The 23879-nt window shown below is 43.8% G+C and overlaps 2 protein-coding genes across 2 annotated transcripts; one reads left to right on the top strand and one right to left on the bottom strand.

Annotated features, from left to right (window-relative positions):
* Window positions 1–526: 526 nt before the first annotated feature.
* On the top strand, window positions 527–10855 carry ARL6IP5 (ADP ribosylation factor like GTPase 6 interacting protein 5). Its single transcript, XM_032985740.2, has 3 exons — window positions 527–926; window positions 8592–8809; window positions 9135–10855. The coding sequence occupies exons 1-3, from the start codon at window positions 751–753 to the stop codon at window positions 9305–9307; spliced, it is 567 nt and encodes a 188-aa protein (XP_032841631.2). The 5' UTR covers window positions 527–750; the 3' UTR covers window positions 9308–10855.
* A 1555-nt stretch (window positions 10856–12410) lies between these two features.
* On the bottom strand, window positions 12411–19778 carry LMOD3 (leiomodin 3). Its single transcript, XM_032985737.2, has 3 exons — window positions 19451–19778; window positions 16235–17599; window positions 12411–13354 (listed from the first exon to the last, which is right to left on the bottom strand). Exons 1-3 carry the CDS (start codon window positions 19739–19741, stop codon window positions 13328–13330), a joined length of 1683 nt encoding a protein of 560 aa, XP_032841628.1. The 5' UTR covers window positions 19742–19778; the 3' UTR covers window positions 12411–13327.
* Between the last annotated feature and the right edge of the window lie 4101 nt (window positions 19779–23879).

Here is a 23879-nt window from a genome sequence, read left to right on the forward strand (position 1 = left end):
CCGCACACAAACATGCTGCTACCCATCGCAGCCTTCCGTCTCCAAAACCAACCCAAGGAAGCAGGCGAGCAGGGCTGCGCTTCTGGCCCCAGGCTCCTAAACTTTAGGGGTACGAACCCTTCGCAGGCAGAGCTGCGAGAAGCTGCTGCCAACCTGCCAGCGCTATGGGCGCATTCGTGATAGCGCTGGCCTCCATTTTGGGGTGGACATCGTTGCCCGGCATGGCGGCGCAGCAGGCCCGGGGTGGACGTGCGAGACACGCGTGTGCTCCAGCCGCCATGGCACGAAGCGTGAAAACAGTGACAGAGCAACTGTTCACCGTGGGGCTGCTGCCACTGGCCCTCCCCTCCGAAGCGGGAGGGTTTGGGGTGCAATCACCCCACTAGCAGGGTCTCCCCCCCCCCCCACGGGTGCCTCCTTGGCTGGAGCTCCACGGCCCCCTCCACGCTCGGCCCCCCCCCCCCCCGTTTCCTGAAGGATGCGAACGGGATTCGCCGTGTGAATGTTAAAACGCCGCTCATCTTTTTTGCTGAAGGAACTACGAAACACGCAGCGGCCGCTGACAGCGGCAGCGCTACGCCCCGGCCAGCCTCCCTTCTCCTGGGCGGGCGCGGCGCGACTCAGGCCGCTCCTTCCCGGTTCCCCCGGCCTGCCCTCCCCGCCGCGGGAAGCGGCGGCCCGGAGGCCGGGGCCGCCCCGGGGCGGTACCGCGGCGCTTTGCAGGCCTGCGCGGCGGGGGCGGCGGCAGCCATGGAGGTGCAGGTTGCGCCGTTGCGGGCCTGGGACGACTTTTTTCCCGGTTCGGATCGCTTCGCCCGGCCTGACTTCAAAGACATCTCGAAATGGAACAACCGGGTGGTCAGCAACCTGCTCTACTACCAGACCAACTACCTGATGGTGGCCGCCGCCGTCGTCTCCATCGTGGGGTCAGTGCGCGGACCTCGCTCGCCTTCCCGGGGCGGGGGCGGCAGGTTCGGGGGGGTGGCCCCGGTCCCCGGGAGAGGGTCCGACCCGGCCTTGGGCGCTGCGCTGCCGGGTGGGGTGTCGGGGGTGCAGGGGCAGGGAAGCTGCCTTTCCCTTCCTCTGCCTTTCCTTAAACCTCTGATTTACCTCGTGTCGCTTAAAAAATTAAGGCCTGGTTACAGCCTCCCTTGTTTATGTGTCTGCGTGTGGGGGGGCTTGTTAGCTTAGGAGTAGGTTTGGGAATTTATTTATTTGTTGTTGGGGGCGTCTAACAAATCTGAGGACTCGCTCTTATTTTTCTCTTCCACGGACTGCTCGTCAAGGCGCGGTGCCCAGGGGAGGGGGCTCCTGCGCCTGGCGGAAAGGGGCGGTGATGGGTTTGTGTGCTGGACGCCGCTGCTCTGAAAAACTGAGCTGGACCCTGCGCAGCGATCTGCGCTTCCTTACTAAATCTGCCCAGGGTGATTGCTCAAGCTGAGATAAGCCTCACTTTGAATTTAAAAAAAAAAAAAAAAAAAAAAAAAAAAAAGAGAGAGATAAATTCTGCTTTCTGTTACAATTCTAAGCATGTGTCCAGGGACAGAGCAAGCCTTTCTTATTTCTGACCTAGCCCGTACTGAAACACCTTTAATATAAAATAAATAAGCTACCCATTCATTTCATTTTGGTGGGCAAGACCGAGATCTTTGAGGCAGAACCATCTGCTGGTATGATGTTCTGTCAGGCTCAGTTTTCCTGAAGAGAATTGGTAAATAACCTTATAATCATCTTTTGAATCAAAGCCTATGTGATTGTTCCTCAAATATTTATCCAGGATCTTTGGTCAGAAAGCTCTTAGGGAAGACGAACAGCAGAGGCTGATGATTAAGCTTTTAATATGGAAACTGGAATACTCCACTCTTCACAGCAGACAATGCGCAAATGCAAATGCTTAAATTGGAGAATTGCCCAGCCACTAGGCCAGAGTGGCTTTGGCTGAAGAGCATCTTATCTTGTATGTTGCAGAGGCTTAAAATTCTTCCCCTAAGTGTTTTGTTTTTTGTTTTTTTTTTTTTTTTTTTTTAAGCAGTCAGCATCACGTTAAGGCTTCTGAAGCTGTTGACCCAGCATATAAGTTGGTGAAGACTTTGGATTGCAGGGAGCTTTGGCCTGTGCTCTGTGAAAAGAGAGGCTGAGAACCCTGCTTTTTCTTCTTGATAGATGACAGTTAAAGGTTTGGCATAGTGGCATAGGCTTACCTCTTAATTTTGATGAGGATATGTTGCAGACAGCTCAATAGATTACTAGACTTAGACTGGTAAAATGAGACTTACATGGTCTTGCTGTTCTTATACTACCTTGGTGTAAACTTCTGTGTTCATCTACCCCTGTTTAGCAGTGTGATGCTGTAGCTAGCTCTCAATGATTAGGTAAATCACAGTGGCCCTGGAAAACAGACAGCTCTTCTCCCCAAGAAGGTACGGAACAAAATGCAAACAGTTTTAATATCTCTGGTTGGAAAACTGGGATGGCAGCAGCTTTTCTCAGTCTCCTAAATTCCTCATTTTAAACTCTGATTTCTTCAGATCAAGAGTGATATATCTCCCACTTCTCTTTCTACTATTTTGCTGGAGTGGGAGGTGGAAGAGAGCCACAGGAGATGGAGATTAGTGTCAGAACTGTAATTCTAGTATCTTAATATTCAGTGGTTACTAACCCTCTGAGTTGAAAACATGGATGAGAAACACCTGAGGTAGGATCTTGACCTCAATTATTTTTTTATTGCATGGCTTGGTGCCTAAGGTATGTGACAAATCTGATTCTTCTAACAGTGAAGTAAAAGAGGATTTGGGAACAACTCGAAAGGAAACAGGATAGCACTAGAAAAACTATCCATTTCTCTTATTGAAATGATTTTTCACCTGGCTAGACTGTAGCTTTGAGAGAAAGGTAAAGAAAGTTCTCCCGATAAATTTAAATTGGTGACTAAGTTGTTGTCTTGTACTTCATTCTGTAATGGGCAGGAATCTCTGAGTGATAAATGATGAATCATGGCTTTTTAGGAACTCCAGGGCTGTATACAGGCCTAAGGGCAGGACTATTGAAACAGCTAATGAGGTGGTCTTCCTGTGATCAAAACTAAATTTAGCCCATGACCAACTGTACCTGTTCTTAAACCACCTAATTATGTAGACAGACTTGTAATGCAGAGATTATATTTTCAGCTATTTTAATACTTGGTAGCTGTGGGGGTGCTGGGCTAACATGGAAATTGTAGCCTAGAGCTTTCTTGATATTGGAAGTACAGTGCTTATTGCCACAGCTTCAATTTACTGCCTCTTGTACAACACAGTTGACCTCTCCAGGCTTTTACCATCTCTCTGCAAGGGATGGAATAACCTTACTATGAGCATAGTAGAACTGTAATGGTCTCTAATGCATCTTTTCCCTGACTTTCTTCCTCTGTTTGCATTCTCTGATAGCTGTTACATGTAAATTACATTATGTGCTTTGCAATAATTTAAATTTTACTTTCCGCCTACAGGACTAAGTAGAAAATAAAAAAAATCTGTGAACCAGGAAGTGAAACTACTGAATTAGTGCTGCTCTACTAATACAGGTAGCAGCCTTGTCTCTTCCACCTTCCCCACCCTGCAGATTTCTTTAAGAATAAATCTGGACTAGTGTGCCGTTTGTTGGGTTTGTTTCCTCCCCCCACCCATCTCCGTTGCAGTAGACTGGTGATAAAACCCAAGTTCTTTACTAAATCAAATTGTGCCCTTTCTCCCAGCTGTATAGGAACTGGACTGCCCATTCTTACCCTGAGCCAGGGCCCTGTCATTGTCAGTGCTGTACAGATACCTATTAAAATTAGTGCCTCTCACAACAGCTTGCAACTCTCTCTCAAACAATCAGTCTGGTCAGTAAGTGAAATTTGTCCATGCTTTCACCTACTCTAATAAGTCTTCTCTGTCTCTCAGTTCCAACCTAACTACTTAAATTGATGTAATTTCTTCTAGGCTTTTGTTGCCATGTACTTGCTGAAAATTAGTTTCTAAATCTGACAGTATTAAAAGGTGCACTGGATTTCAGAGTGCTGCATCTAAGAGTCTTCCCTGTAGCCTGAGGTTTGATGCCATTCCCTTGTCACTTCTCTAAAACATCTACTGTCCATCTGCAGTCAACAAGTGTGGGGTTTTCATTTTTTTTTTTTTCCCCCAGACCAATACTTTAGCTGACATACTTGTAGTGATTCCCTTGCCAAAACGAAGATGCCAGAGCAGCAAAATGCTTACTTTCTCTAATGCCTAATGAAAGTTTAAGGATGAGCAAGCAAAACACATTGCTTTAAAACATGTTGGATAATAACATTAGTATGTAACTTCATAAAGGTCTGGCAATTCTGCAGAAGGGAATCTGTCTCCTGTTCTCAAAGCAATGTAGGTGAGCAACAGTAAGTAAAGAAGCATTGCTAAATCTGTGCATGCTGAGGGCTATCACTTGGGACAGCATGCCATATATAGTTTTATGTGCTAGCTCTAGTTATATCTGTATAGCCTCATTGAAGCTAGAAGTATGGTGAGAGAAGGGGCAGAACTTTGTCTTTAAATTTATGTAAATTAATATGAATGAGGAAGGAAGCATTTAAGTGCTCTAACCTGCCCACTGCTTGGAACATGGTGGAGCACAAAGTTTTCTGAAAGGGAATTTTCATGCTTATTTGCTGTAATGGCTTAACTGTAAGTAAAAAGATGTTGTTCTCAATGACTGGAAATCTCCTACTCAGTGCCTTTGTTCAGACTTGCTGGGTCACATGCAAAAGAAACAGATGTGACAGCAACTCCTGAATAATCACCCTGAGACAATCATCTAAAATGGAGATGATTTGAGGATGGAGCTATCTTGCTTTTGCTTTTTACATGGCCTGTCCTACTTCTGAGCCTACGCTGCTGGAGACTTCTTGGCTCTCACAAAGGATGCGTCTTGCCTAGCTCTTTTTTCCCTATGCTATAGCTCTATGTTCTCCAAGTAACTGCTCACCTCTCCTGCTATAAGGATGGGCACAAGTGTGCAGGTAGGAAATGACCTGACAAGAAGAGGTGACATAGTGGGTCACCGAAAGCAGAGCTCTTTGAGCTTTCCTGCACCTGTGTGGGAAATCTATCCTGTCTTGTGATGCTTATAGGGCACAGTCTAAAAATATTAATCCATTTAAAAAAAAAAAAAAAAAAAAGGTATCTCATCTTAATCTGTTGTTAGTGGCAGAGGTAGCTGCCAGAACTACTTCTAACACTACTGCACCCTAAACTGCTCCTACCTCTGCTGTCTTCTGATACTATTTCCACAAATACAAAGTGTCCGTGGCGCTACTTTGCACTGGACAGTACCCATGTCCCTGCAGCCAGGCAGGATGTTTTTTTATTTATTTTTCCAATCTCTTTACTTTGTATCAAAGCAGACTCTGAAGGAAACCTGGTCTCTGAAGGGCAGCAGTGCAATTGCAAGCTGCCCTCCAACACTGCTGGGGCTGAATCTAGGTGACAGCTTTTCCTTACCAGTTGGTCCCAGCTGTACTGGAGGTCATAGCATCCTACCAGGGTTGTACCTTGTCCACCAGAGAGAGCAGCTAGGGTGTTCTGGGCTGTTAGCACCCCCAAATGCTCTTTAGTTCTGCCATGCTGACTCCTTTCAAGGTTGCAAAAATTAATGGCTTTATTCTCCAACTTCAAAAGAGTTTTTCTTCCCCTAACTCATCTAAGCAGAGTAAGCTCAAGTTACCACACCACTGCCATGCTAATGGTTCTGTGCATTACGTGTTTAGGTATTTGAGAGATCTCACAAGTCCCTGCTAAAGGGAATTATATTTAAAAAGTATCTTGTAATATTTAATGGCTGGTCACTTACATTGTCTCTGCAGCTTTAAAAGACTTCCAGCCTTCTTGCCTGAGCATGAATTTTGCATTTTGTATTCTGATCTCTGTATAAATAAGGCCAATATCAATGTTGGTGTTTCAACTATAAGGTGACTTCTAGGGCTGTCATACAGCTCTCCTTTTTTTCCCTAGGCACTGGTGTTCTAAAATGACACATCCATGTTTTTTCCTTTTTCGTCTTCAGCTATTGTGTTACCAAGAGCACTGTGCCAACGGATCTGAGTAAATCTGAATAATGGAGGTCTACCCTCCTGAAAAATGCCATTGCTGGAGAAGTTTCTATATACAAATTTCTAGGAGAATCTTAGATAGTGCTGTGAATTACGCTGTGGGCGAATCAAACAATAAAGGGGAGCTTGGCATATGACACTCTATCCAGTACTGTAATCAACAGTATTGAAGTCTGTAGACACATGGCTGATAATTTGAACACCGGTTTGTAGTGGCAACTGCTATCCCCATCTGTTTTCATGTGGCTCTGAATGACTTCATTTGATACTTATGTTCACTGTTTCCATGTACGCGTTGGAATGCAGCCCACTTCAGAAAACATGTAATTCAAATAACTTTCCCCAGGAAAGTGGGATCTTTTGAATGCATTCTTTTTTTTCTCTTTTTTTTTTTTTTTTTTGTTCCCTTCACATCCCTTACAGACAGTTGGTTATACAGGACCTGTGTAATACCAGAAGGAAGCATAGAACAGAGAAGTCTTGGGTCTCCTCCTTTATAAATATGTAGGGATTGCTTTTCACTGCCAGTTTCTGAAGTTGTAATGAGAGTAGAGGGAAGAGTAAGGAAGATAAAAGCTTTGAGAGCATTTGCCAGACACATGGAAAATGTCGAGTGGAGCTCTGCCTAGCCCTTTGTTGCTTCCAGGATTATCTTGTCCGTAGATTCGGGGTAACAAAAAATTGGTTGCTGTGAGTTGTCTGAGTAAGTTTGGCCATTTCTGCTCCAAGATAGCTGTGATGTGGAGGTGACTTCTACTTTAAGAATCTCATATGTCCAGTAGTACATATATAAGCCAGGCACTAGTGTGGTCCAGTCATGAGTACACCTCCTTCTCCTGCTGCAAAGGAGCAGAAATGAAATTTAATTTCACTCCAGAGCAATGCTGTTCACTTTTTCCAGCTTGGAAACTTTAGATTGACAGTTCAGAGCTAAATATAATCTGGCTGGCTACAGGGAGTGACTCAGATACAACAAGCAAGCCTGCCCTATCACTACTTCCAAAAAGCCCTGTTGGCTTTTCAGCATGAGTAGCAGAAGCAGGTGGGGAACTAGTCTGAATTTTAATCTCTTTCCATCCAGTTGTCCTGGCTCCTGTTGGCACAACTTACTTAAAGAATCAAGAGCCAGTCTCTGCTCTGAAATAGTTCTCGGGGCTTCTTCCTTCTCTAGCAAAACGGTCTCTGACACTGCAGGTAGAGTGTTGGTGTACCAGTCCAGCAACAGATTCTCCTGCCTGTGCCAGATATGAAGCACAGACCACAAACCATAGCATCCTCCTCGGCAGTGGGGTGGAGTGGTGAGTCATTGTGCCTATGAGCTTTGGAACAGCGACTGCAAAGTTTACAAGAGAAATCTTGACTAGAGCTGGCTTTATCAGGGCAGTGTTGTGCTGCTGTCATAGTTGTAACAGCTCAGAGCCCTCGGCTGCTGTGTAATTAGATCAGCACACGTACAAGCAAGTAAATCAGAAGGCACATGAAATCACATAACTTATTACTATATAAGTGAAATATAATAGAGCCTGGACCTTGTGCAACTACAGAATCAAGCTAAGCAAAGTCATTGCTGAGAGCTTGACTTGAAACAAGCTCTAAATACTTGGGAAAGTGGTTTGAGCAGGTGATGTTCTTACCCTGGTCCAAAAAAGGGACTTGCTGTTTATAGTCCAAAGCTGATCCACTGGATGGCTTGGTTTGCTTGGTAACTCTGAGAACAATAATAGAACACAAACCTCAGCAGTGACTCTCTTGCCAGGCCTGGCTCTTCTTCCATCAAGACCTTTATCCCATACTCCAGTTTATTCTAACTCTCAGGCATGCTTGCTTGGGGCTGGGCTTTTATCTGTTGTGCTGATGGTGGCAAGCTCCTTCTGCAGGTTGATAAAACTGTTTGGGTGTAAACCCGTAAGAAGGTTTAATCAGAAATAAGAAATAATGAAGTAACTTCATTACTCAACGTTCCCCTTCCTCTCCTATTTTACAAACCTAGACAAGATAATATGAAAAGCTAATTCATCTGAAGGCCTAGGCTGAGCCTTAATTTTGGTCAAGTGTCCAAGGGAGTGATCTTTTCCCTACAACTGCTTATTGGTTTCATCTGGTCTCAGGATTTGCTAACTCTGGGTCTGGTATCAAATGAATGTGTTGATTGCACAGGTAGGAGGGGTCCAGGTTGGCACGTGCTTCTATCGATGAGGTGCTGCTGAAACTCTCATTATCCTGAGCTATGCTCAGAAAGAGAACATAAAGACAAAGATCATCTAAATTCACTACTCAAGGTTGCTTCTTCGGTCGCATTTATTGCTTTATTTAGCTCCAGCCTATAAATCAGAGCTTGATAAAGGTCTTGACAGCAACAACTGATTTAATGCCTTACCTGCCTAGTAACAAGTTACCACTGAGCTAAGTGTTTGATATGTGGACACAAGTGATGAAGGCTCTGAAACGGGACACTTTCTCCTTTTTTTTCCCCTCTTCTCTCCAGATTTCTGAGTCCTCTGAATATGCTTATTGGCGGTACTGTGGTAGTGCTGGTGTTCATGGGGTTTGTGTGGGTATCACACAACAAGGATATACTCCGCAGGCTGAAGAAGCAGTACCCAACCACGTTTGTAGTCGTCATCATGTTGTCTAGCTACTTCTTGATCTCCTATTTGGGAGACGTCATGGTGTTCATGTTTGGGATCACACTTCCTCTCCTCCGTAAGTATTTTTCCTCTTCTCTGGGTGGGCTAGGGATGTGTGACTTGAGCTTTCTTATCTAAGTCTGCAGAGTCAAAATTGGCTGTTGCCTTTACTATCTCTATTTAAATGATACTAAAATAAAATGGCAGAGAAGGGGACACAAAACAGCACAAACCATCTTTAATATTATTATTAAATGGGTACCTGTGGTTACCTAAGCAGTCCTTGAGACGTCATCTTCTTCAGTGATGTCATGGTGTTGGAGTGTGTCTTAAGATGAATGCCACAAGAACTATGCATTCCTTGGGCATTATCAATTAATAAGTGTGTTTCTGTCACGCAGTGATGTTTGTCCATGCTTCTCTGAGGCTCCGGAACATAAAGAACAAGCTGGAAAACAAGATGGAAGGAATAGGCTTGAAGAAGACCCCGATGGGCATCATACTGGATGCTCTAGAACAGCAAGAGGATAGTATCAACAAACTGGCTGACTACATATCGAAAGTGAAGGAGTAAGCAGCTGCAACATGGCATTTTTACCTGTTGCAGGAGTGTAGTTTCTATTTACTATTGTTCAAGCTTGCTTTCAGTTTGTGTACAAAACAGGAAATGCACGTGGTACAGATTAATAATTGCAGGATACAGGTATTCTAGGGTCTTCAGGGCTCCTCTAAGAACATAAGAGCAGCAACTTTTTTTCTATTGTATAGCAAAACTTAAATGTGTTTGTCTCTTCTTCTGGGGGGGTAGAGGAGGAGGAGATGGAAACCTATGGAATGCAGTCTCTCAAACTGTCTCGTAGCAAATTTGTCTATTAAAAGTAACACTCCTTTCTTGTCAGTTCTATAAAACGGCAGTTTAGCCAGTTTATGCTGGGTAGTACCTTCAGGCTGGCACTGTGCAAGGTGAGCTGGAATGTATCAAAAGTAGGTATCTCTTGCATTCTCCAGATCCCTCACTTGAGTGGTCTGAATTGAGACCATGTTGCTAGCTTAACGGGCAGGCGTTAAAACTGTGCAATACTTGCAATGCGTATGGGTTCCTGTCCTCACCTCACATTCCTCCTTTAGCGGCTGGGAAACAGTCTAAATAGATCTAAGAGTGAAGAATATATATGGCACTGTGCCTCTGTCAGTTCTAGTAAAATGCACCTTTGGTTTCTCCAAAATCTCAATCTACAGAAGGTGCTTCTCTCTGCAGGAGAGCCAAACTTCCTTGCATACCAGCTAAACTCTGGCCAAGCATGGGATGAAAAAAGAGTTTTCAGATATGTTGGATGAGCTAGGTTTCTACCCTATTGATGTTTTTAAATACTGCTACTTTAGGACTTACATGTTCTGCTTTAGTCTAAATAGGCTGTTTTGTCCATGGAGGTGTATGTGTGTTCTTGAGGGTGGGTCATCTTTTTCTTTCTTCTTAATCAGAATGCAAAGATATAAGTAAAATATGCATCTCACTGATTCTGTACTTCTGACACTCTTCAAAGGAATAAACTGGATTTCAGGTTTACAAGTAAAAGCAATAAATGTCAAGATACAGATTTTGAAAACCCATTCCAAATTCATGAAGATACTTGCCTGTTATAACTCCTGAAAGTGGTGCAGGGGAGATTCTTTTATATATATATTTTAACTTAACTGCCAGCTGTGATGGAATTATCTTGATAATAGGAGTTTACCAACAATAGGGGGGGAAAACGTTGTCCAGGTGACACTTCATTTCAAATATTCTTGCATTTCTCTTTTCTAACAAAGTAATTAATTTAACAAAAAAGCAAGGATCCTTAAAGTTGAAGTTTTCTGTAACTTACCATGCTGTTTTCATAGTGAACTGTGTAGAAATCTGAACATGTCATTCCATTTAAGTGTTAAAGTGATCAGTATTTATTGAAAATGTCTGTATATTCCAGCTGAAGAGTCAATGGCCTGTTCCTCACTTGTAGCGCATGGTCTTTGTTTTTTGAAAACTGTTTCCACACTTAAAGAACATAGTAGCCTATGATTTCATCATTACTGTAGAATTTTAAAAACTGCAATTATGAAGAAAAATAAATGCTAATGGTGACTCCTGAGTGCATTTATTTCAGGTTGGGAAAAGTGGCTGGAAATTTGAGCTTGTCTCTGTTTCTATGGTTGATGGGACTCCCTGGAGTGCTGATGGGGGATCTGTCACCCTGCAGCTCATGCCGCAAGCCCATGCTTGTGATTAATCTGCTGGCTTTGAATGCTCTGTATCTGTATTAACTTTGCTGAGGCACGAGGGACCTCTGAGCTGCAGGAGTATTATGGCCTTGGTCTTGCATCTTTACAGAGGTGGAGTACTTAAGACATTTGTTCATGCTGTTTCGGTCTTTTATATAACTCTACTTAACTGGGATTTTACATTTCTTTTAATTACCTGAGAGGGATTTTTGCTTCTAGGATTACTGGGAGCTGTGCCTTGAGCAGTACTAGGAAGCCAGGTCTGCTGCAGTCAAACTAATGGTGTGATCTCCCTCCTCTTGTGATCACCTGAGAAGCTGCTCAGTGGGAGAACAGGGATCAGAGCAGGGCTCCACTGGTCCTGCTGGATAGAGCCTGATAATATCTGTCAGCTGCTGCAGCACTGCTGCTTTGGCTGCTCCTGGGCGTAGCAGTAGTTCGCACCTGGCAGCTTGAGCTAGAGATTATAAAGCACTAGACTTTATTTTCCTTTTACTTCCCTGTCCCAACTGCTGAAGTCTGAGCTGCCCTAGCCTGGCCTTGAAGCCAACATGGAGAGCAGCGTGCTCCAAGAGCTTTCTAGGGGAGTTGCTTTTTGCACTTGTCATTTGCTGCTGTCGTCCAGGTGAGGGCTTGGTTAGAAGTACCAAGTTCCTTTCCTTTCCTGATTTTATCCTTTACTGAAAGAAAGGGCTGTGTGAAACGAGTGCAGTGAAAATGTTAGTTCCTTCCTTTATGTCTCTACCATGCAGAAATAACTCTCCCTTCCCCCTTACATGATACTCAAAAACTACTTGCTATGTCTTAAGCAATACATCAACCAGGTTTCCCAAGTCTGCAGCATTACAGTTGCAGACAGAAGAGCTGAGAAGGAGCTTCACAAGTATGGAAGATGGAGATTGGAAAGAAAGCAGATGATAGATGCAGAAAGGACAGGGATAAATAAAAACTGGAACCAATGATAGTGGAGACTACCTTGATTTCAAAGACGTCCTAGACACTGTGGATACTACGGGACTATTATCATAAATGTGAGAAGGGGGAGCAGGGTGGGACTGGGATCTAGCTGCCAGGGGAAGGCTGCTAAGAGTTACAGGCAGGAGCGAGGAGAGACTCACCCAAGGAAATCCTGCCAGGAGCTGCAAAGCTCTACCTTTTGAGCAAGTGTATCAGCCACAGGAAGGCAGGGGAGCTGTGTGTTAGCAACAGGAAAGGCTTTGTTCTTTCCATATGCCTTATAGCTTTGATGGCATTCTCTAAAACAAACAAATGAACAAAAATATCTGATCTCTTGTGGATGTATTCCACAAGAGTGTGACTTACCTGTAGCTGCTTCACAAAAAAAGGCTTGCAGCAAAAAAATCTAATGTGATTAAAAAGGGAGAGGAGAAAAATTTCACAAAAAATATTAAGGAAAAACTAAATTGTGTATATGCAGGTTTAACCCCATCATATTCAACCCTGCTAGGAGTGAGACTTGCTATTCACACCCCATAACAGGAGGAATTACGAGTTTCTCAAACCACTGGCAAAGAGAGGGGTAAGGCTCAACCTCCTTCCACAAGAATAGTGTGGAGAGAGACCTGAAATGGCATTTCAGTGCACTCCAAGGTGGCTGTAATTAAGGACTATATCATGGACAGAAGTGAATCATGGGGCCTGAAGATTACAGCTCTCAAAGCAGAGCATAGCATCATCTTTTATATGCTGATCAGGTACAGCACCAACTAGACTATGTTCTGAAATAGATGTAGCTTGAAACCATCAAGACGAGGTATCCAATGTACCAGAGCAGTCGTTCTGTTCTGTGAGCATTTTGTTAGCCATGGAAGTGCTGCACACATCTTACGGAGAGAGCTTTATTTAATTTCTGTTTCCTTAGCCTAAAAAATGAAGCTGTATACATACATTTCTCATGGACAAGAGAATAACAAAGGAGCATGCGTGTGAAAAGAAAGATAAGATAAAGCACAGCATGCTCCTGCAGAATCTGACAGCAGAAGGACAACGTGGAAGCAAAATAGTTTGCTGACAAACTAGAAAGGCAAGGTTATTGATGCCTCTGAGAAAATACTCCCACAACACACTGGAGCCTCAAATCCACTTGGCAGACAGATGGCACTGGGATTGTTTGATACCTGATGGAAACGCTTAGCACTGACTTTTCCCATGCCAGCCATTTTCACCACACTTATAAAAGTGTGTATTGCAAGCTTTGTTCCCAAAGAGTCATATATACCACCTGGGTTCTGCAGAAAACATCTGCTGAAACAGTTGTAAGCAAAACGTGAATAGTCTTTATTCCAAGTTGTTTTCTTTGGGTCAGTCTGGTCTCTCACTCCAGCTGCTTTGGCAATGGCACCTGGACAAGGACAGTAAGTATTAGGAGGAGGAAATTTCTCAATCTTACTTCACAAGCCAGTTTAGTTTAATACAAACCTTCATAAACTGTCAAAAGATCAGAAATATAACAGCTAGGAGCTCCAAGGAGCCCTGATTAGGAATTTCTTTTGTTTGTAATTCCCCACCACTTGCTGTTTGTGATGCTTAAGGCCCAGTAAATCAATTTGCAAGCAATGAGTCCCACCATGGAGCAAACACCTAGCTCGGGTCAAGCAGTAAAACTCCATTTTAGAGATGAAGCTGAGGATGTTGAAGCAAATAAGGAGTTACCAAGATCATGTAGGCAGGTGAGAATAGCACCCTAATGCCCCAAATCCAAGCCATGTGGCCTGATGACAGAGGACCAAAATAAAAAAATAATAATAAATAAAACCCCAACCAAACATACAAACAAAAAAAAACCCAACCCCAAAACTCCAACACATTGCTTCATCTTTCCATGGGTTATGATAGCGATTGTTTTCTGGCCTGTTTAGGATGGCCCATGAATTGATCCCTCCATCCCAAACACCACAGCCCTCATTTATAAAAACCTCCCAAGTATTTTGGGGGGAATGGCTGGGGTTCCCTATTACTCACTGGCACCCAGCAGCACCCAGGTTTCTTAATCATTGCTGTGCAAAGTGAGGGCTGTGCCTGGCAAAGCACCGGCACCATCATCCTCCATCTCCTTGAACAGAGAGGAGGCAGCAGATCCCGTAGCAGTGACGGACCAACCTGCCATCACAAGCACCATCTTGGTGCATACAGATAAGCCATGACCTTTGCGAGGGCAGGTCTTGTCATCTTAGACATGGCACCAAAATGCAAAACAGACTGAAATCTAGAAAGGCCAGAAATGGCGAGGAGAGGCCCTGGCTGCAGCCAAGTAGGACTGGCCAGGAGAAACCACAGCCTCAAACTTGGTTTGGGGGCAGAACAGTCTACTCTCTCTGGAATTACTGAGGTAGTAATTATTTCTGTGTAAGTATAAATGAAAGCAAAAAGTGGCCCACTATATAAAGATGTCAATGTCAAATGAAATATGAATTACAAAACACTACTTGACCATTTTTAATTGTAAAGGATTTTCTGTCCTCTTTCTCTCGCCTAAGCAACACAAATGGATGCTTCAACACCACTAGCTACAAACAGATCAGCCAGCTTTTAATATTTCTTGAATAAAAGTATAAAGCAAGGAAATATAAAATTTCAGGAAAACAAAAGGTTAAATCTGATGGCCAGTATTTTGAGAAGTGGCCCATGAATTTGGAACCCAAGTAAGAGCAACACCAAGTGGTAGTTATAGCAGTTTGGGGCTTGGATTCTCAAAGCCATGATGATGTCAAGCTCATTTGCACTTCTGTTGTGACCACTGAGCACTTGCTGTGGCAAAGATTTACTTGAAAACAAATATAAAAAATCCTACAGTACCACTACTTTCTTTCTATAACCTTGCTCCATCTTCACTGCTAATGGATCCAATTTCTTTTTTTCTATTAGCACTAGAATTTTGCAGTTGATTTAAATAGGGAGGAAAAAAACTGAGCAGCAGAGGGTCACTAAATTATTACATTCCTTGGTACCAGGTGAGGCAGGCAGGAGCAAGTCTGCAGGCTGTGCATCTATGATACATTTCACTGTGGATGTATCAGTATGCCCCAGGTGAATGTGGCCCCAATCCTCCCTGCTTTTTATCAGCTTATTGATAATTTTTTAAACCTCATGATAGATAGATAGATAGATAGATAGATAGATAGATAGATAGATAGATAGATAGATAGATAGATAGATAGATAGATAGATAGATAGATAGATAGATAGATAGATAGATAGATAGATAGATAAATGAGAGAGAATTAACACAATCTGTACCTTTTGCCACCAAACAATATCTTAGAGGATCAGCTATTTTATCTGAAATGTTTTTAGGCAGCTGTAAAAATGTGTTACATATTCAGGCAGCTGAGAGAAAACATCTTTTACTCATCCTGTTGTTACAATTCAAAATGTAAGCTTCAAAGACATGGAAAAACATTGTAACAAGGGTTTTTGCAGTATCACTGTTATAGAAAGTAATTCTATTGAAAGAAAACAACTCTTAAAAAAATATTAAATTCCCTCTCACACTAAAGCTTTTAATTTCACTTAAACCAGATCGACTGAGGGCAGTCCCAGACGTGACTGTACCACAGACCCTTCCTGCACCCTGCAGCCGTGAAGGCGGGTGGTTACTCACCCTGGGCACCCACCGCGGGGGCAGGCAGAGGCAGGGGAGCACAGCCACAGCATTACTGGAAACCCAGTTCCGTAAGTGACCGTGGGCGAGCTGTTTTGCTGCCAGTGTTTCAATTTACCCGTTATTAAACGGGCCAAGTGATTGTGCTTTCTTGCATAAAGAGAGATAAACAGGGCTGCCGTAAAGGGTAACATGGTTTTTATGGGGGACTGAGGACAGACTAATGTGAAAAATAATACCTGTTGCTCTCCTGCAGCAATGATCTTATAATAGCATTTGCCTATCGTAACTAATATGCTATTACTGGTATGCTAACACTGAATTCCTGCGGGTTTGTTTACTCCCAAGTGAATTTCCTTTCTTTTACCTGTGTGGAAGCAGACAGGGATGGACGAGGCTGCCGCCCCAGCGCTTGCTGTCATTTCTCTCCGCAAGCCAGACCTCGGCCCTGCCGGCAGCAACAACCACCTGCACCCCGGGACCGGCAGCGTGATGCAAAAAGGCAACGACCCCCAGGGGCGCGGGTGCGTTTGAGAGCCCCGCTGAACGGCCCGATGTTTCAAACGACAGCTCTGGGGTGAGCGCGGCTCCCTCCCCTCGCAGCCATCGCTAAGCACATACCGGTTTAAGATAAGCGACGTTACTCTGACGGATGTCGTTCAGTAGCTGATCTCTCGGGGTTATTTCGACGAGGGGAGGCGGCCTTCTCCTGGGAACCGGTTTGAGCGTTTTGATGACGTCTTTGAGGTTGGTTTTCTCAGCGGGTTCCACGTACTTTGACACGGTGGGTTTGCGCTGAATCTTCTTCAGCTTGACCACCCTGAAGCTGAGGGGCTTCTCTCTGCATGGCTGCTCGGGGGCCGGCTGCCTCGCGCTCTCTTGCCTTTTGCTCAGAGACACAGCCGCGGGGACGGGTGGTTTCGGGGCTTGGGGGGGCTCGTGCATCCTTGGCTCAGGCAGCGGTCCCCCCAGCATTTCCCACATCCCGGGAGGCAACCCAAGTCCATTTTCCAGCATCGCTATCAACTCCCTCTGCTCTTTCATTTGCTGCTGCCTCTGCTCCTCTTGCCTCTTTTGCCTCTGCTTGTCCAGGTTTCTGCTGAGCAGGTTGGTCACCACCATCCTGGGCCCCGGCAGTTCGAAGTGGTACCCCATTTTAAGGAGGGTGTCATTGGCTTTCAGCAGCCTGGCGATCTCCATTTCGGCCTGGTGGCCCAGCATGCTCCGCTGGTTGTGAAAGCGGAGCTCCGTCAGCATCTCATTGTACTGCAGGCACCTCATGATAGCAACGATCCCTTTGCCAGAGATGAAATTGGAATCAATATTCAACGTGGTGATGCTCCTGTTCTCCCGCAGCATGTTGGCCAGCGCGAACGCCACATTGTCGTCGGCCCCCACGTTGGCCAAGCTAAATGTTTTTACGTTTTTATTTTTTTTCATGGCATTGACAAAGTCTATCAGCATTTCCTTGGGGATGTTTTCTATGTTGTTCAGGTTGAGCTCTTTCACATCTGGGTTGTTTTTTCGGACTTTCTCCAAACTCTCTTCCAAATTGGTTTGATTTCCTGAAGGCCTGGCACTTAGCTTCATGAAGCTGGTATCCAGCGCTAACTTCTTGGGGATGTTTAATTTTGATATTTTCTTTTCATTTTCATTTGGCTTTTCTGTGATTTCTCCAGATTCTGTACCTGGTTTCTTACTTATCTGATCATTGTGGTGGTTCTCATTGGCGTAAGACTCCTTTGTTTCCAATTCACTCTCACCTTCCTCTTCATCTTCTTCCTCCTCCTCTTCATCATCTTCCTCTTCTTCCTCTTCCTCCTCCTCATCACTTCCATCTTTCTTTGTCTCCCCAAACTGTGTTCCTGAGTTGGACAAGTGCTCATTTTTGTAATGTCTCTCTTTTCCCTCTGCTCCTGGCACCCTCCCGCTGGCCGCCTCACCACTGCCGCCAGCCTTTCCTTCCGTCTCCTCCGCAGAGCTTCTCTGAGGAAGACAAAACCTCATAGGTGAAATAATTGAACACAGCTTTGTGACATTAGCTTTCTGCTCAAATGAACATGTAGCAGCTGGATTTAGATACCTCCATGCCCTTGTATTATAGAATAATCCTTAAAAGTGTCATTGCCTGTAAGTCAGGGCTGTATTGGCTTGCTTGGGAACACAGGAACAATTGTTCTTAAAGTAGCTGTAAACCACTTTCATCTTTGACTTTTAAATCATGATAATTAATTCCTGTACATATTAACTGCTACATTAAGGTGGTCCTTGAACCCTTTTTGGGGGTAAGAGTCTCTGGTCCAAAGTCTCTTTCTGGACTTGGTATAATTTTTATCGTTTCCTTGATGAGAGAAAGTTCATTTCATATGCCACAAACCACTGGAAATCTGTATTAACCACTGACTGTTTGCTCAGCCCAAGGAGGAGGGAAGAGGGCACATTGTAACAACAGCAGAGTCATCCACCACAAGAGACAACAAGGCTGCCTGCTCTGATACTGCCAGAGCATCACCGCTAAGGAAGTGTATAACCAAAGATAAAGCAAAATATTAGCTCAGTTTTATTTTGCATCCAGAGAAGAAACTAGACTCTGCACGCAGCTGCTGCAAGGCAGTGGGACTTCTAGCATCAGAATAAAATTAGCTGCAAACTTCTGCCATCTCCAGAGACCCTCCTAGCTGAGATTTCTTTTTCTTTCAAACACCTTTTTGCAAGTGGATCCTCCATCACTGAGAAACACTAATAAAGCTCTAGTAAAGATCAAGATTTTTTCCTAAAAGACTTGCACTGGTTCAGCCAGGGCAGTGTCTTAGCTTGCACTTCACTGAAAGTCAGACAAAACGTTCACAGACACTTTTGCCCTCAGTGCTGTGGTTCCTATTTACCGTGGTAGTGGATGAGTTTAGTACTGAGATCTCCTGACCAGTTGTGAATGCAGCAGGCAGCTCTACACTCAAATTCCAAATTTAACCTCAGAAGTGTTAAAAAAAAAAAAAAAAAAAAAAAGTTGGTTCTTTGAGGGTAAGAGTGTTGAAGGAGGGAAAAAACCCACCTATTTCCCCCCTTCTCCAGAGGCAGCCCATGAAACCTGACCTGGGAAGTCCGTGGTGTACCATGCTGTCATGTATTAGCAAAACCACTAGTGTTTTAACAAAATAATAAAAATTAGTTACCTCACATTCACTTAGGTTCAGGTATAAGTGTTTCATCTGGCCAAGTTTCCATTCTATTAACCTATTTTTAAGAGTGGCACTCATTCTAAAAAATATGTAAGTATGACCTTAACTTTATTTCAAAGTCATAGGGACAGTAGAATAAATTGAAGTACTGCACTGAAAATGGTTGGGCTAGTTCATGGAGTTATCATGTTTGTTTGTTAGTGAATATTTCACATAGTTAAAATACAGTGTTTTGGGATTTTGTCCAGTATGGCATTAAATTCTGTCAATTAATTAAATACATATGATTAATGTAGTCTTCTATGGAAAAGCAGTATGGTGGTGTTCCATGCACAAAGACAAACAAATTTGAGTTACATCCTCCAAACTGATTTTATGACAATTTCTCAGTCATTTGCTTTACTGAAAAGGAATTAGGATTTCCTTATATTAAAAAGCTTAAGTAAATATTTAGGAAAAGCAATTAAAAAATTACTAACCCTGACATCAGTCCAAACAGGACTCTGACATTGCTGAGGCTTTTAGGATGAATTGAAATTTGTTTGTATCATACCTTACTTAAGGGACAGAAAGAGAAGCAAGTTAAGGTATTAAAAACTATAAAACAGACCCCACAGCAGATGCATGATAAATATTTGTGATTTTTTTTGTTTGTTACCTCAGAGGGCAAGAGGGTGACGGGAACTCTCTCATCCTCGAGCATGCGTCTGGATGCCTTCTGCCAGTACAGGTAGTCAACCAGGGACCTGTGGTTGAAGCTCCCCGTGGGGGGTTTCTCTGTCTGATCCCTCTGTATCATCCCAGTTGGGACTTCGGGGTCTGGGGCCATAACTTCCATCTCACACTGCAGCTCCTTTAGCTCCTCGGGGGACAGGTTTGCCAGGATTTCATCTTCATCAATGTCCTCAGGACACACTTCTCCGTCAGAGTTTTGGCCTAGTTCAGACATGTTTGTTCTTCTTTCCTTCCTCTACTGCTTTTTAAACCAAAAAAGAAAGATAAATTTTAAAGGATTTTTTTTTTTTTTCCCCTCACTAGCAGTAAATCCACAGCTTCATGTTTTGGTCATGAGCTGTGGCAGCTCTCAGTCTCAGTGCGGGAGACAGACCGTGCAGCTAAGTCTATATTAAGCTGCACTTGGCTGGATAAAGAGAATTTATGGCGATGCTGCCATACTCCATTTTCAGCAACCTGTCAGCTGTGCAAACCCTTCTGACATTTCAGTGCAGCTGGTGCATCCCCCATTGAGTAAGGCAGGAGACGGACATTTTCTAGAGGATTCCTGGGGCGCTACTCCTTTCGGCGCTTCACCCCAGGCTCGAATCGCTGCAGGTGGGTGGAGTGACATTAATGGTACCTGTGAGGTGTGCAGGTGAAATTCTGCACCGTGGGAAGAATCAGCACAACACCTCTGTATCCGTAGCATTGCAGATACCTCAAAAGGGCCGGGGCCGGCAGGATCTTCACCACCTTTAGCCAGGTCTAAGCCCTGACCGAATATTGCAGGTGGTTTTGGTGTGAGTGAAGCCGTCTTGCAATTGATGGGATCTCCCAAACACCAGACCCTGGTTAAGGGAAAACCCTCCAAGATGGAAAAAGGCCAGTGAACAGTTGGTACAACACACACCCTGTGCTCGGGGACAGGGTTCTGAGTGGGGAAGGGCACCAACCCTTTGAACCAGCCTGAGCAGTCCCGTAGGGAGCATTTCCCACAGCACATCCATGCCCTGCTCCCATCCAGGCTGCCCAGGGGCAATGCCAATGCCCCGTTTTTTGACCAGCCTGTCTCTATCATGGACATTATTTGCGCTGTCAGCAGATCTCAGCTGACAGTTCATCTTAGGTTCATCCTTTTCCTACACTTTATCACTTTTTATAGAAATAATAAGCAACTACAAATATTTACTTTGCTAATATTCATAGAACTGATGTAATTGAAGATTACTTTAAACCCTTCAAGTGTCTGTTCCATCTAAGTACCACCTCCTTCTTGGTTCAGAATATTTTACAGGTTTCTGAATTTACACAGCAAACCAGAAAGCCATAACTCCAACACCATTGTGCTTATGGACATTTTATAAAAGCCGAGTAGCATGGGCAGATAACTTTTCTGCTACAGTGCCATTTCAGTGTGATGCAGTTTGGACTGTTTGTTGGATTAGGAAGATTTCCTCACAATTTCAAATATTCTTTGCAGGGAGTATCAAACCAAATCCTCACCTTGCAACTGCAAATGCATCTTTCATAGGAAAGAAACCACAGTTGAGAGGCTGTGAAACCAAGCCCCACCAATTTTTAAGCCATATTTCTCGTTACAGACTCAGCCACGCTCTGCTGGAGTCTGCCAGCAGCAAAATAGTCTTTGCATGATGATGGTCTCTCTTTGCTGTGTTTAGTAAGAAGAAACATGGTGTTCAGAGCCCTGTTAACCTCTATTAAAAAGCCATTATCCAAAGGTCCTCATTTAATTAATGCTGTTACACAGCAGGGAAGAAGGCAAAAATTTCAGAATTAAATAAGTGGTGAAGGAAAAGTAACAAAAACCCAAGCCAAGAATGTAGTGGCTCTGATTTGCTATTTGGTATTTCAGGGGACATCCTTATTTTATATTATGCAGTAGCAAGCACAACAGCAGACCCACACATCAATCTATCTGGTCTAGCAGTTTTAACTCCCAGCAATTGCTATCCATAATAGAGTCCATAAATGGTTTCCTGATGTTATCAAATAAATCAATGCTCTTGGGTAGCTGGTATTTTATTCTTCCAAACGATGCTGTTGGGTCACAGAAGCTGTCTGTTCAGTGGTTACTTATCTCTTGCTAATTTCTTGACTGTAAATAAAGCCCCTGGCCACCTTCTTGTATTTCCATGATTTTCAGCCAGGACATCTTCAGCCATGGTCTTGCCAGATCTGCTAAGTTAAGTAGGGTCAAACCCATGAAGTCCTCTCAAGAAGGAAAACAGAGATACTGAGATTACTATTGGGTATTTGAAAAGCAAGTTTTCTTCTAAGTAGAAACATATATCACTTGTCAGTACCATGATTAGGAAACACTATACTTCTGGGAGCAATGCCTTCCCCATCAGATGCAGAGTGAAGGGCTGCCTGATGACACCTCTCCCAGTGACACGGGTGCTAATCCCACAGATTTCCAAAGTGGGTATCACATTTTGCCTACTTTAGGTCTCTCCTCCATAAATTACCTCGAGTTCAGGATTCACTTCCTTCACTAACATGTTGCTTAGTGTTTTGGTGCACTGGAAACAGCACGTTAAGGCAACAAATGACACCATCCACGCTGGGGACACACTCATGGCCAAATCTAGAAGTCTTTTCCAAGGCAAAACTCACATCTTCTTCCCAATAACATTTGTGGGTATTCCCTTTAGAGCTTTCCAAAATAATCACTTATTCCTCAACTTTCATTAAGACAGGAAAGCTACTTCCATCAGTAGCACCCGTTATTTTCATGCCAGTTTGACACTTGGCTCAGGAATCCCCGGACTAATAAGCTGCTGCACAAGGTGCTCTGTTTCCAGACAGCAGAGAGCTGTGCCAGCACCTACGCTCAAATCACAAGCACAGGACAAGAGGTACCTTCAGCAATCACAAAGCGATCCCTATAGGCAGCAGCTCAAAATCCATGCTAAGTAGGTACCTAAAAAGTGTTAAATAAAAGCACTTTAAGAGCAAACTGGTAGAAGAAAAGGTTTGCCTTTGGTAATGAACAATTCATACTTACTGCTTACTGTTTATAAGGCAGATACTTGCATGTGGAGGAACTCTTGCATGAAACCCACCAGGCTCTTGTGCAGGACTGTTTCACTTCATTAGATTTTTCTCATTTGTTCACTTCCTTCAAAACTTCCAACCTATCTATCTTGAAAGCAAAAGAGTTGACAAGTTTTTAACTCAAATATCAAGAGAGGTCAACCCCTGTGTCACCATTTGACATGAAGCAGGACATCAAACCATGCTTCATGTGCCTAAAATGCGTTCTATTTTTAAGGTAATTGATGGGACACATGTTGATGTTAAGTGCTTGAAAGCAATTTCTACAGTGTTGGCTTCCATTTTTTTTACTTATAAAATCCACACATTTATTTTCCTTTATTACCAATCTGTAGCGTTTCCAAGTGCCAAGGCATTAACTGGAACCAGCTGGAGAATGTGCCTGTGTAACATAACCTTGCATCACTTTTAAGAAACTTGTAGGCTTGATAGGGCAGTCTAAAATTGACAAATAGTAGCATACACCGAGCATGTCCAGCAATGCAGTGTAACGTAATATGGGGATTATAAAGGGTCAGATGATGCGATCGTAACAATAACAACCACTAAGTAACGAAAGCAATCATAGAGAGACACCCTGTGGGAAAACCACCAGGGATCATCTTGGGGGAAAAAAAAAACCTCACCACACTTCCAGACTTACGCATATAAATATATCAGATTAAGTTTGTTGTTTAAATAGAGTAAGGACATCTGACTTTTGAAGTATTTGCCCAAGTCGCTTGGCAGGGAGCTGCGAAGCCAAGCCCCCATGTGAAGCAGCAGGCACGGCGGTGTCTGGTGTGGGGATGGGATGGGGCAGCCGTCACCATAACCTTTTGAATGAGTGACCTCCATGTTTATATGAAACACTGAATTCAGCACAAGCCAGACCAGATAAGAAACAGAGTCATTCTAGGAAACAATGTCACCCTTCACATTAAACAGAGCGTGTCTTTCTTTCATAGCATCCAAACCTATCAGAGCCCCACACCTCATATCATCCTGCCACTAAAACGTGCCTGTGGGTAATGATGCCGGCAAGGCCATGTGGAAATTTCGTTATGTATGCACGGGGCACGTCCTTCCCTAACCTCAGCCTGGGAACAGGTGGAAGGATTTCTTCTAGAGTTACCCAGCAGAGCCCTGTCTGGCTGCAAATTCTTCTGCATCTGCAGCTCTTCGATGATACTCTAACCATTAAATATAAATTGAGACTCATGCCTGCTGCGCTTGAGATGGGCAGGAGATACCCCAGGGGACAGAGCACATCCCTCTGCAGTCAAGGACTTGCTGAAGGATTTATGGTGATT

Source organism: Tyto alba, unplaced genomic scaffold (genome assembly GCF_018691265.1).
Source record: "Tyto alba isolate M040663 unplaced genomic scaffold, T.alba_DEE_v4.0 Super-Scaffold_3, whole genome shotgun sequence".
Lineage (NCBI taxonomy): Eukaryota > Metazoa > Chordata > Aves > Strigiformes > Tytonidae > Tyto > Tyto alba.

What these genes read in the sequence shown, in the direction of transcription:
- ARL6IP5 (XM_032985740.2), top strand. Translation starts at nt 751, where the DNA reads ATGGAGGTGCAGGTTGCGCCGTTGCGGGCCTGGGACGACTTTTTTCCC. An exon ending in GCCGTCGTCTCCATCGTGGG is followed by an intron (nt 927 to 8,591) that starts GTCAGTGCGCGG and finishes TCTTCTCTCCAG; the next exon opens with ATTTCTGAGTCCTCTGAATA. An exon ending in GATCACACTTCCTCTCCTCC is followed by an intron (nt 8,810 to 9,134) that starts GTAAGTATTTTT and finishes TCTGTCACGCAG; the next exon opens with TGATGTTTGTCCATGCTTCT.
- LMOD3 (XM_032985737.2), bottom strand. Translation starts at nt 19,741, where the DNA reads ATGTCTGAACTAGGCCAAAACTCTGACGGAGAAGTGTGTCCTGAGGAC. An exon ending in TCACCCTCTTGCCCTCTGAG is followed by an intron (nt 17,600 to 19,450) that starts GTAACAAACAAA and finishes TGTCTTCCTCAG; the next exon opens with AGAAGCTCTGCGGAGGAGAC. An exon ending in ACGTCGCTTATCTTAAACCG is followed by an intron (nt 13,355 to 16,234) that starts GTATGTGCTTAG and finishes GTCCTTGTCCAG; the next exon opens with GTGCCATTGCCAAAGCAGCT.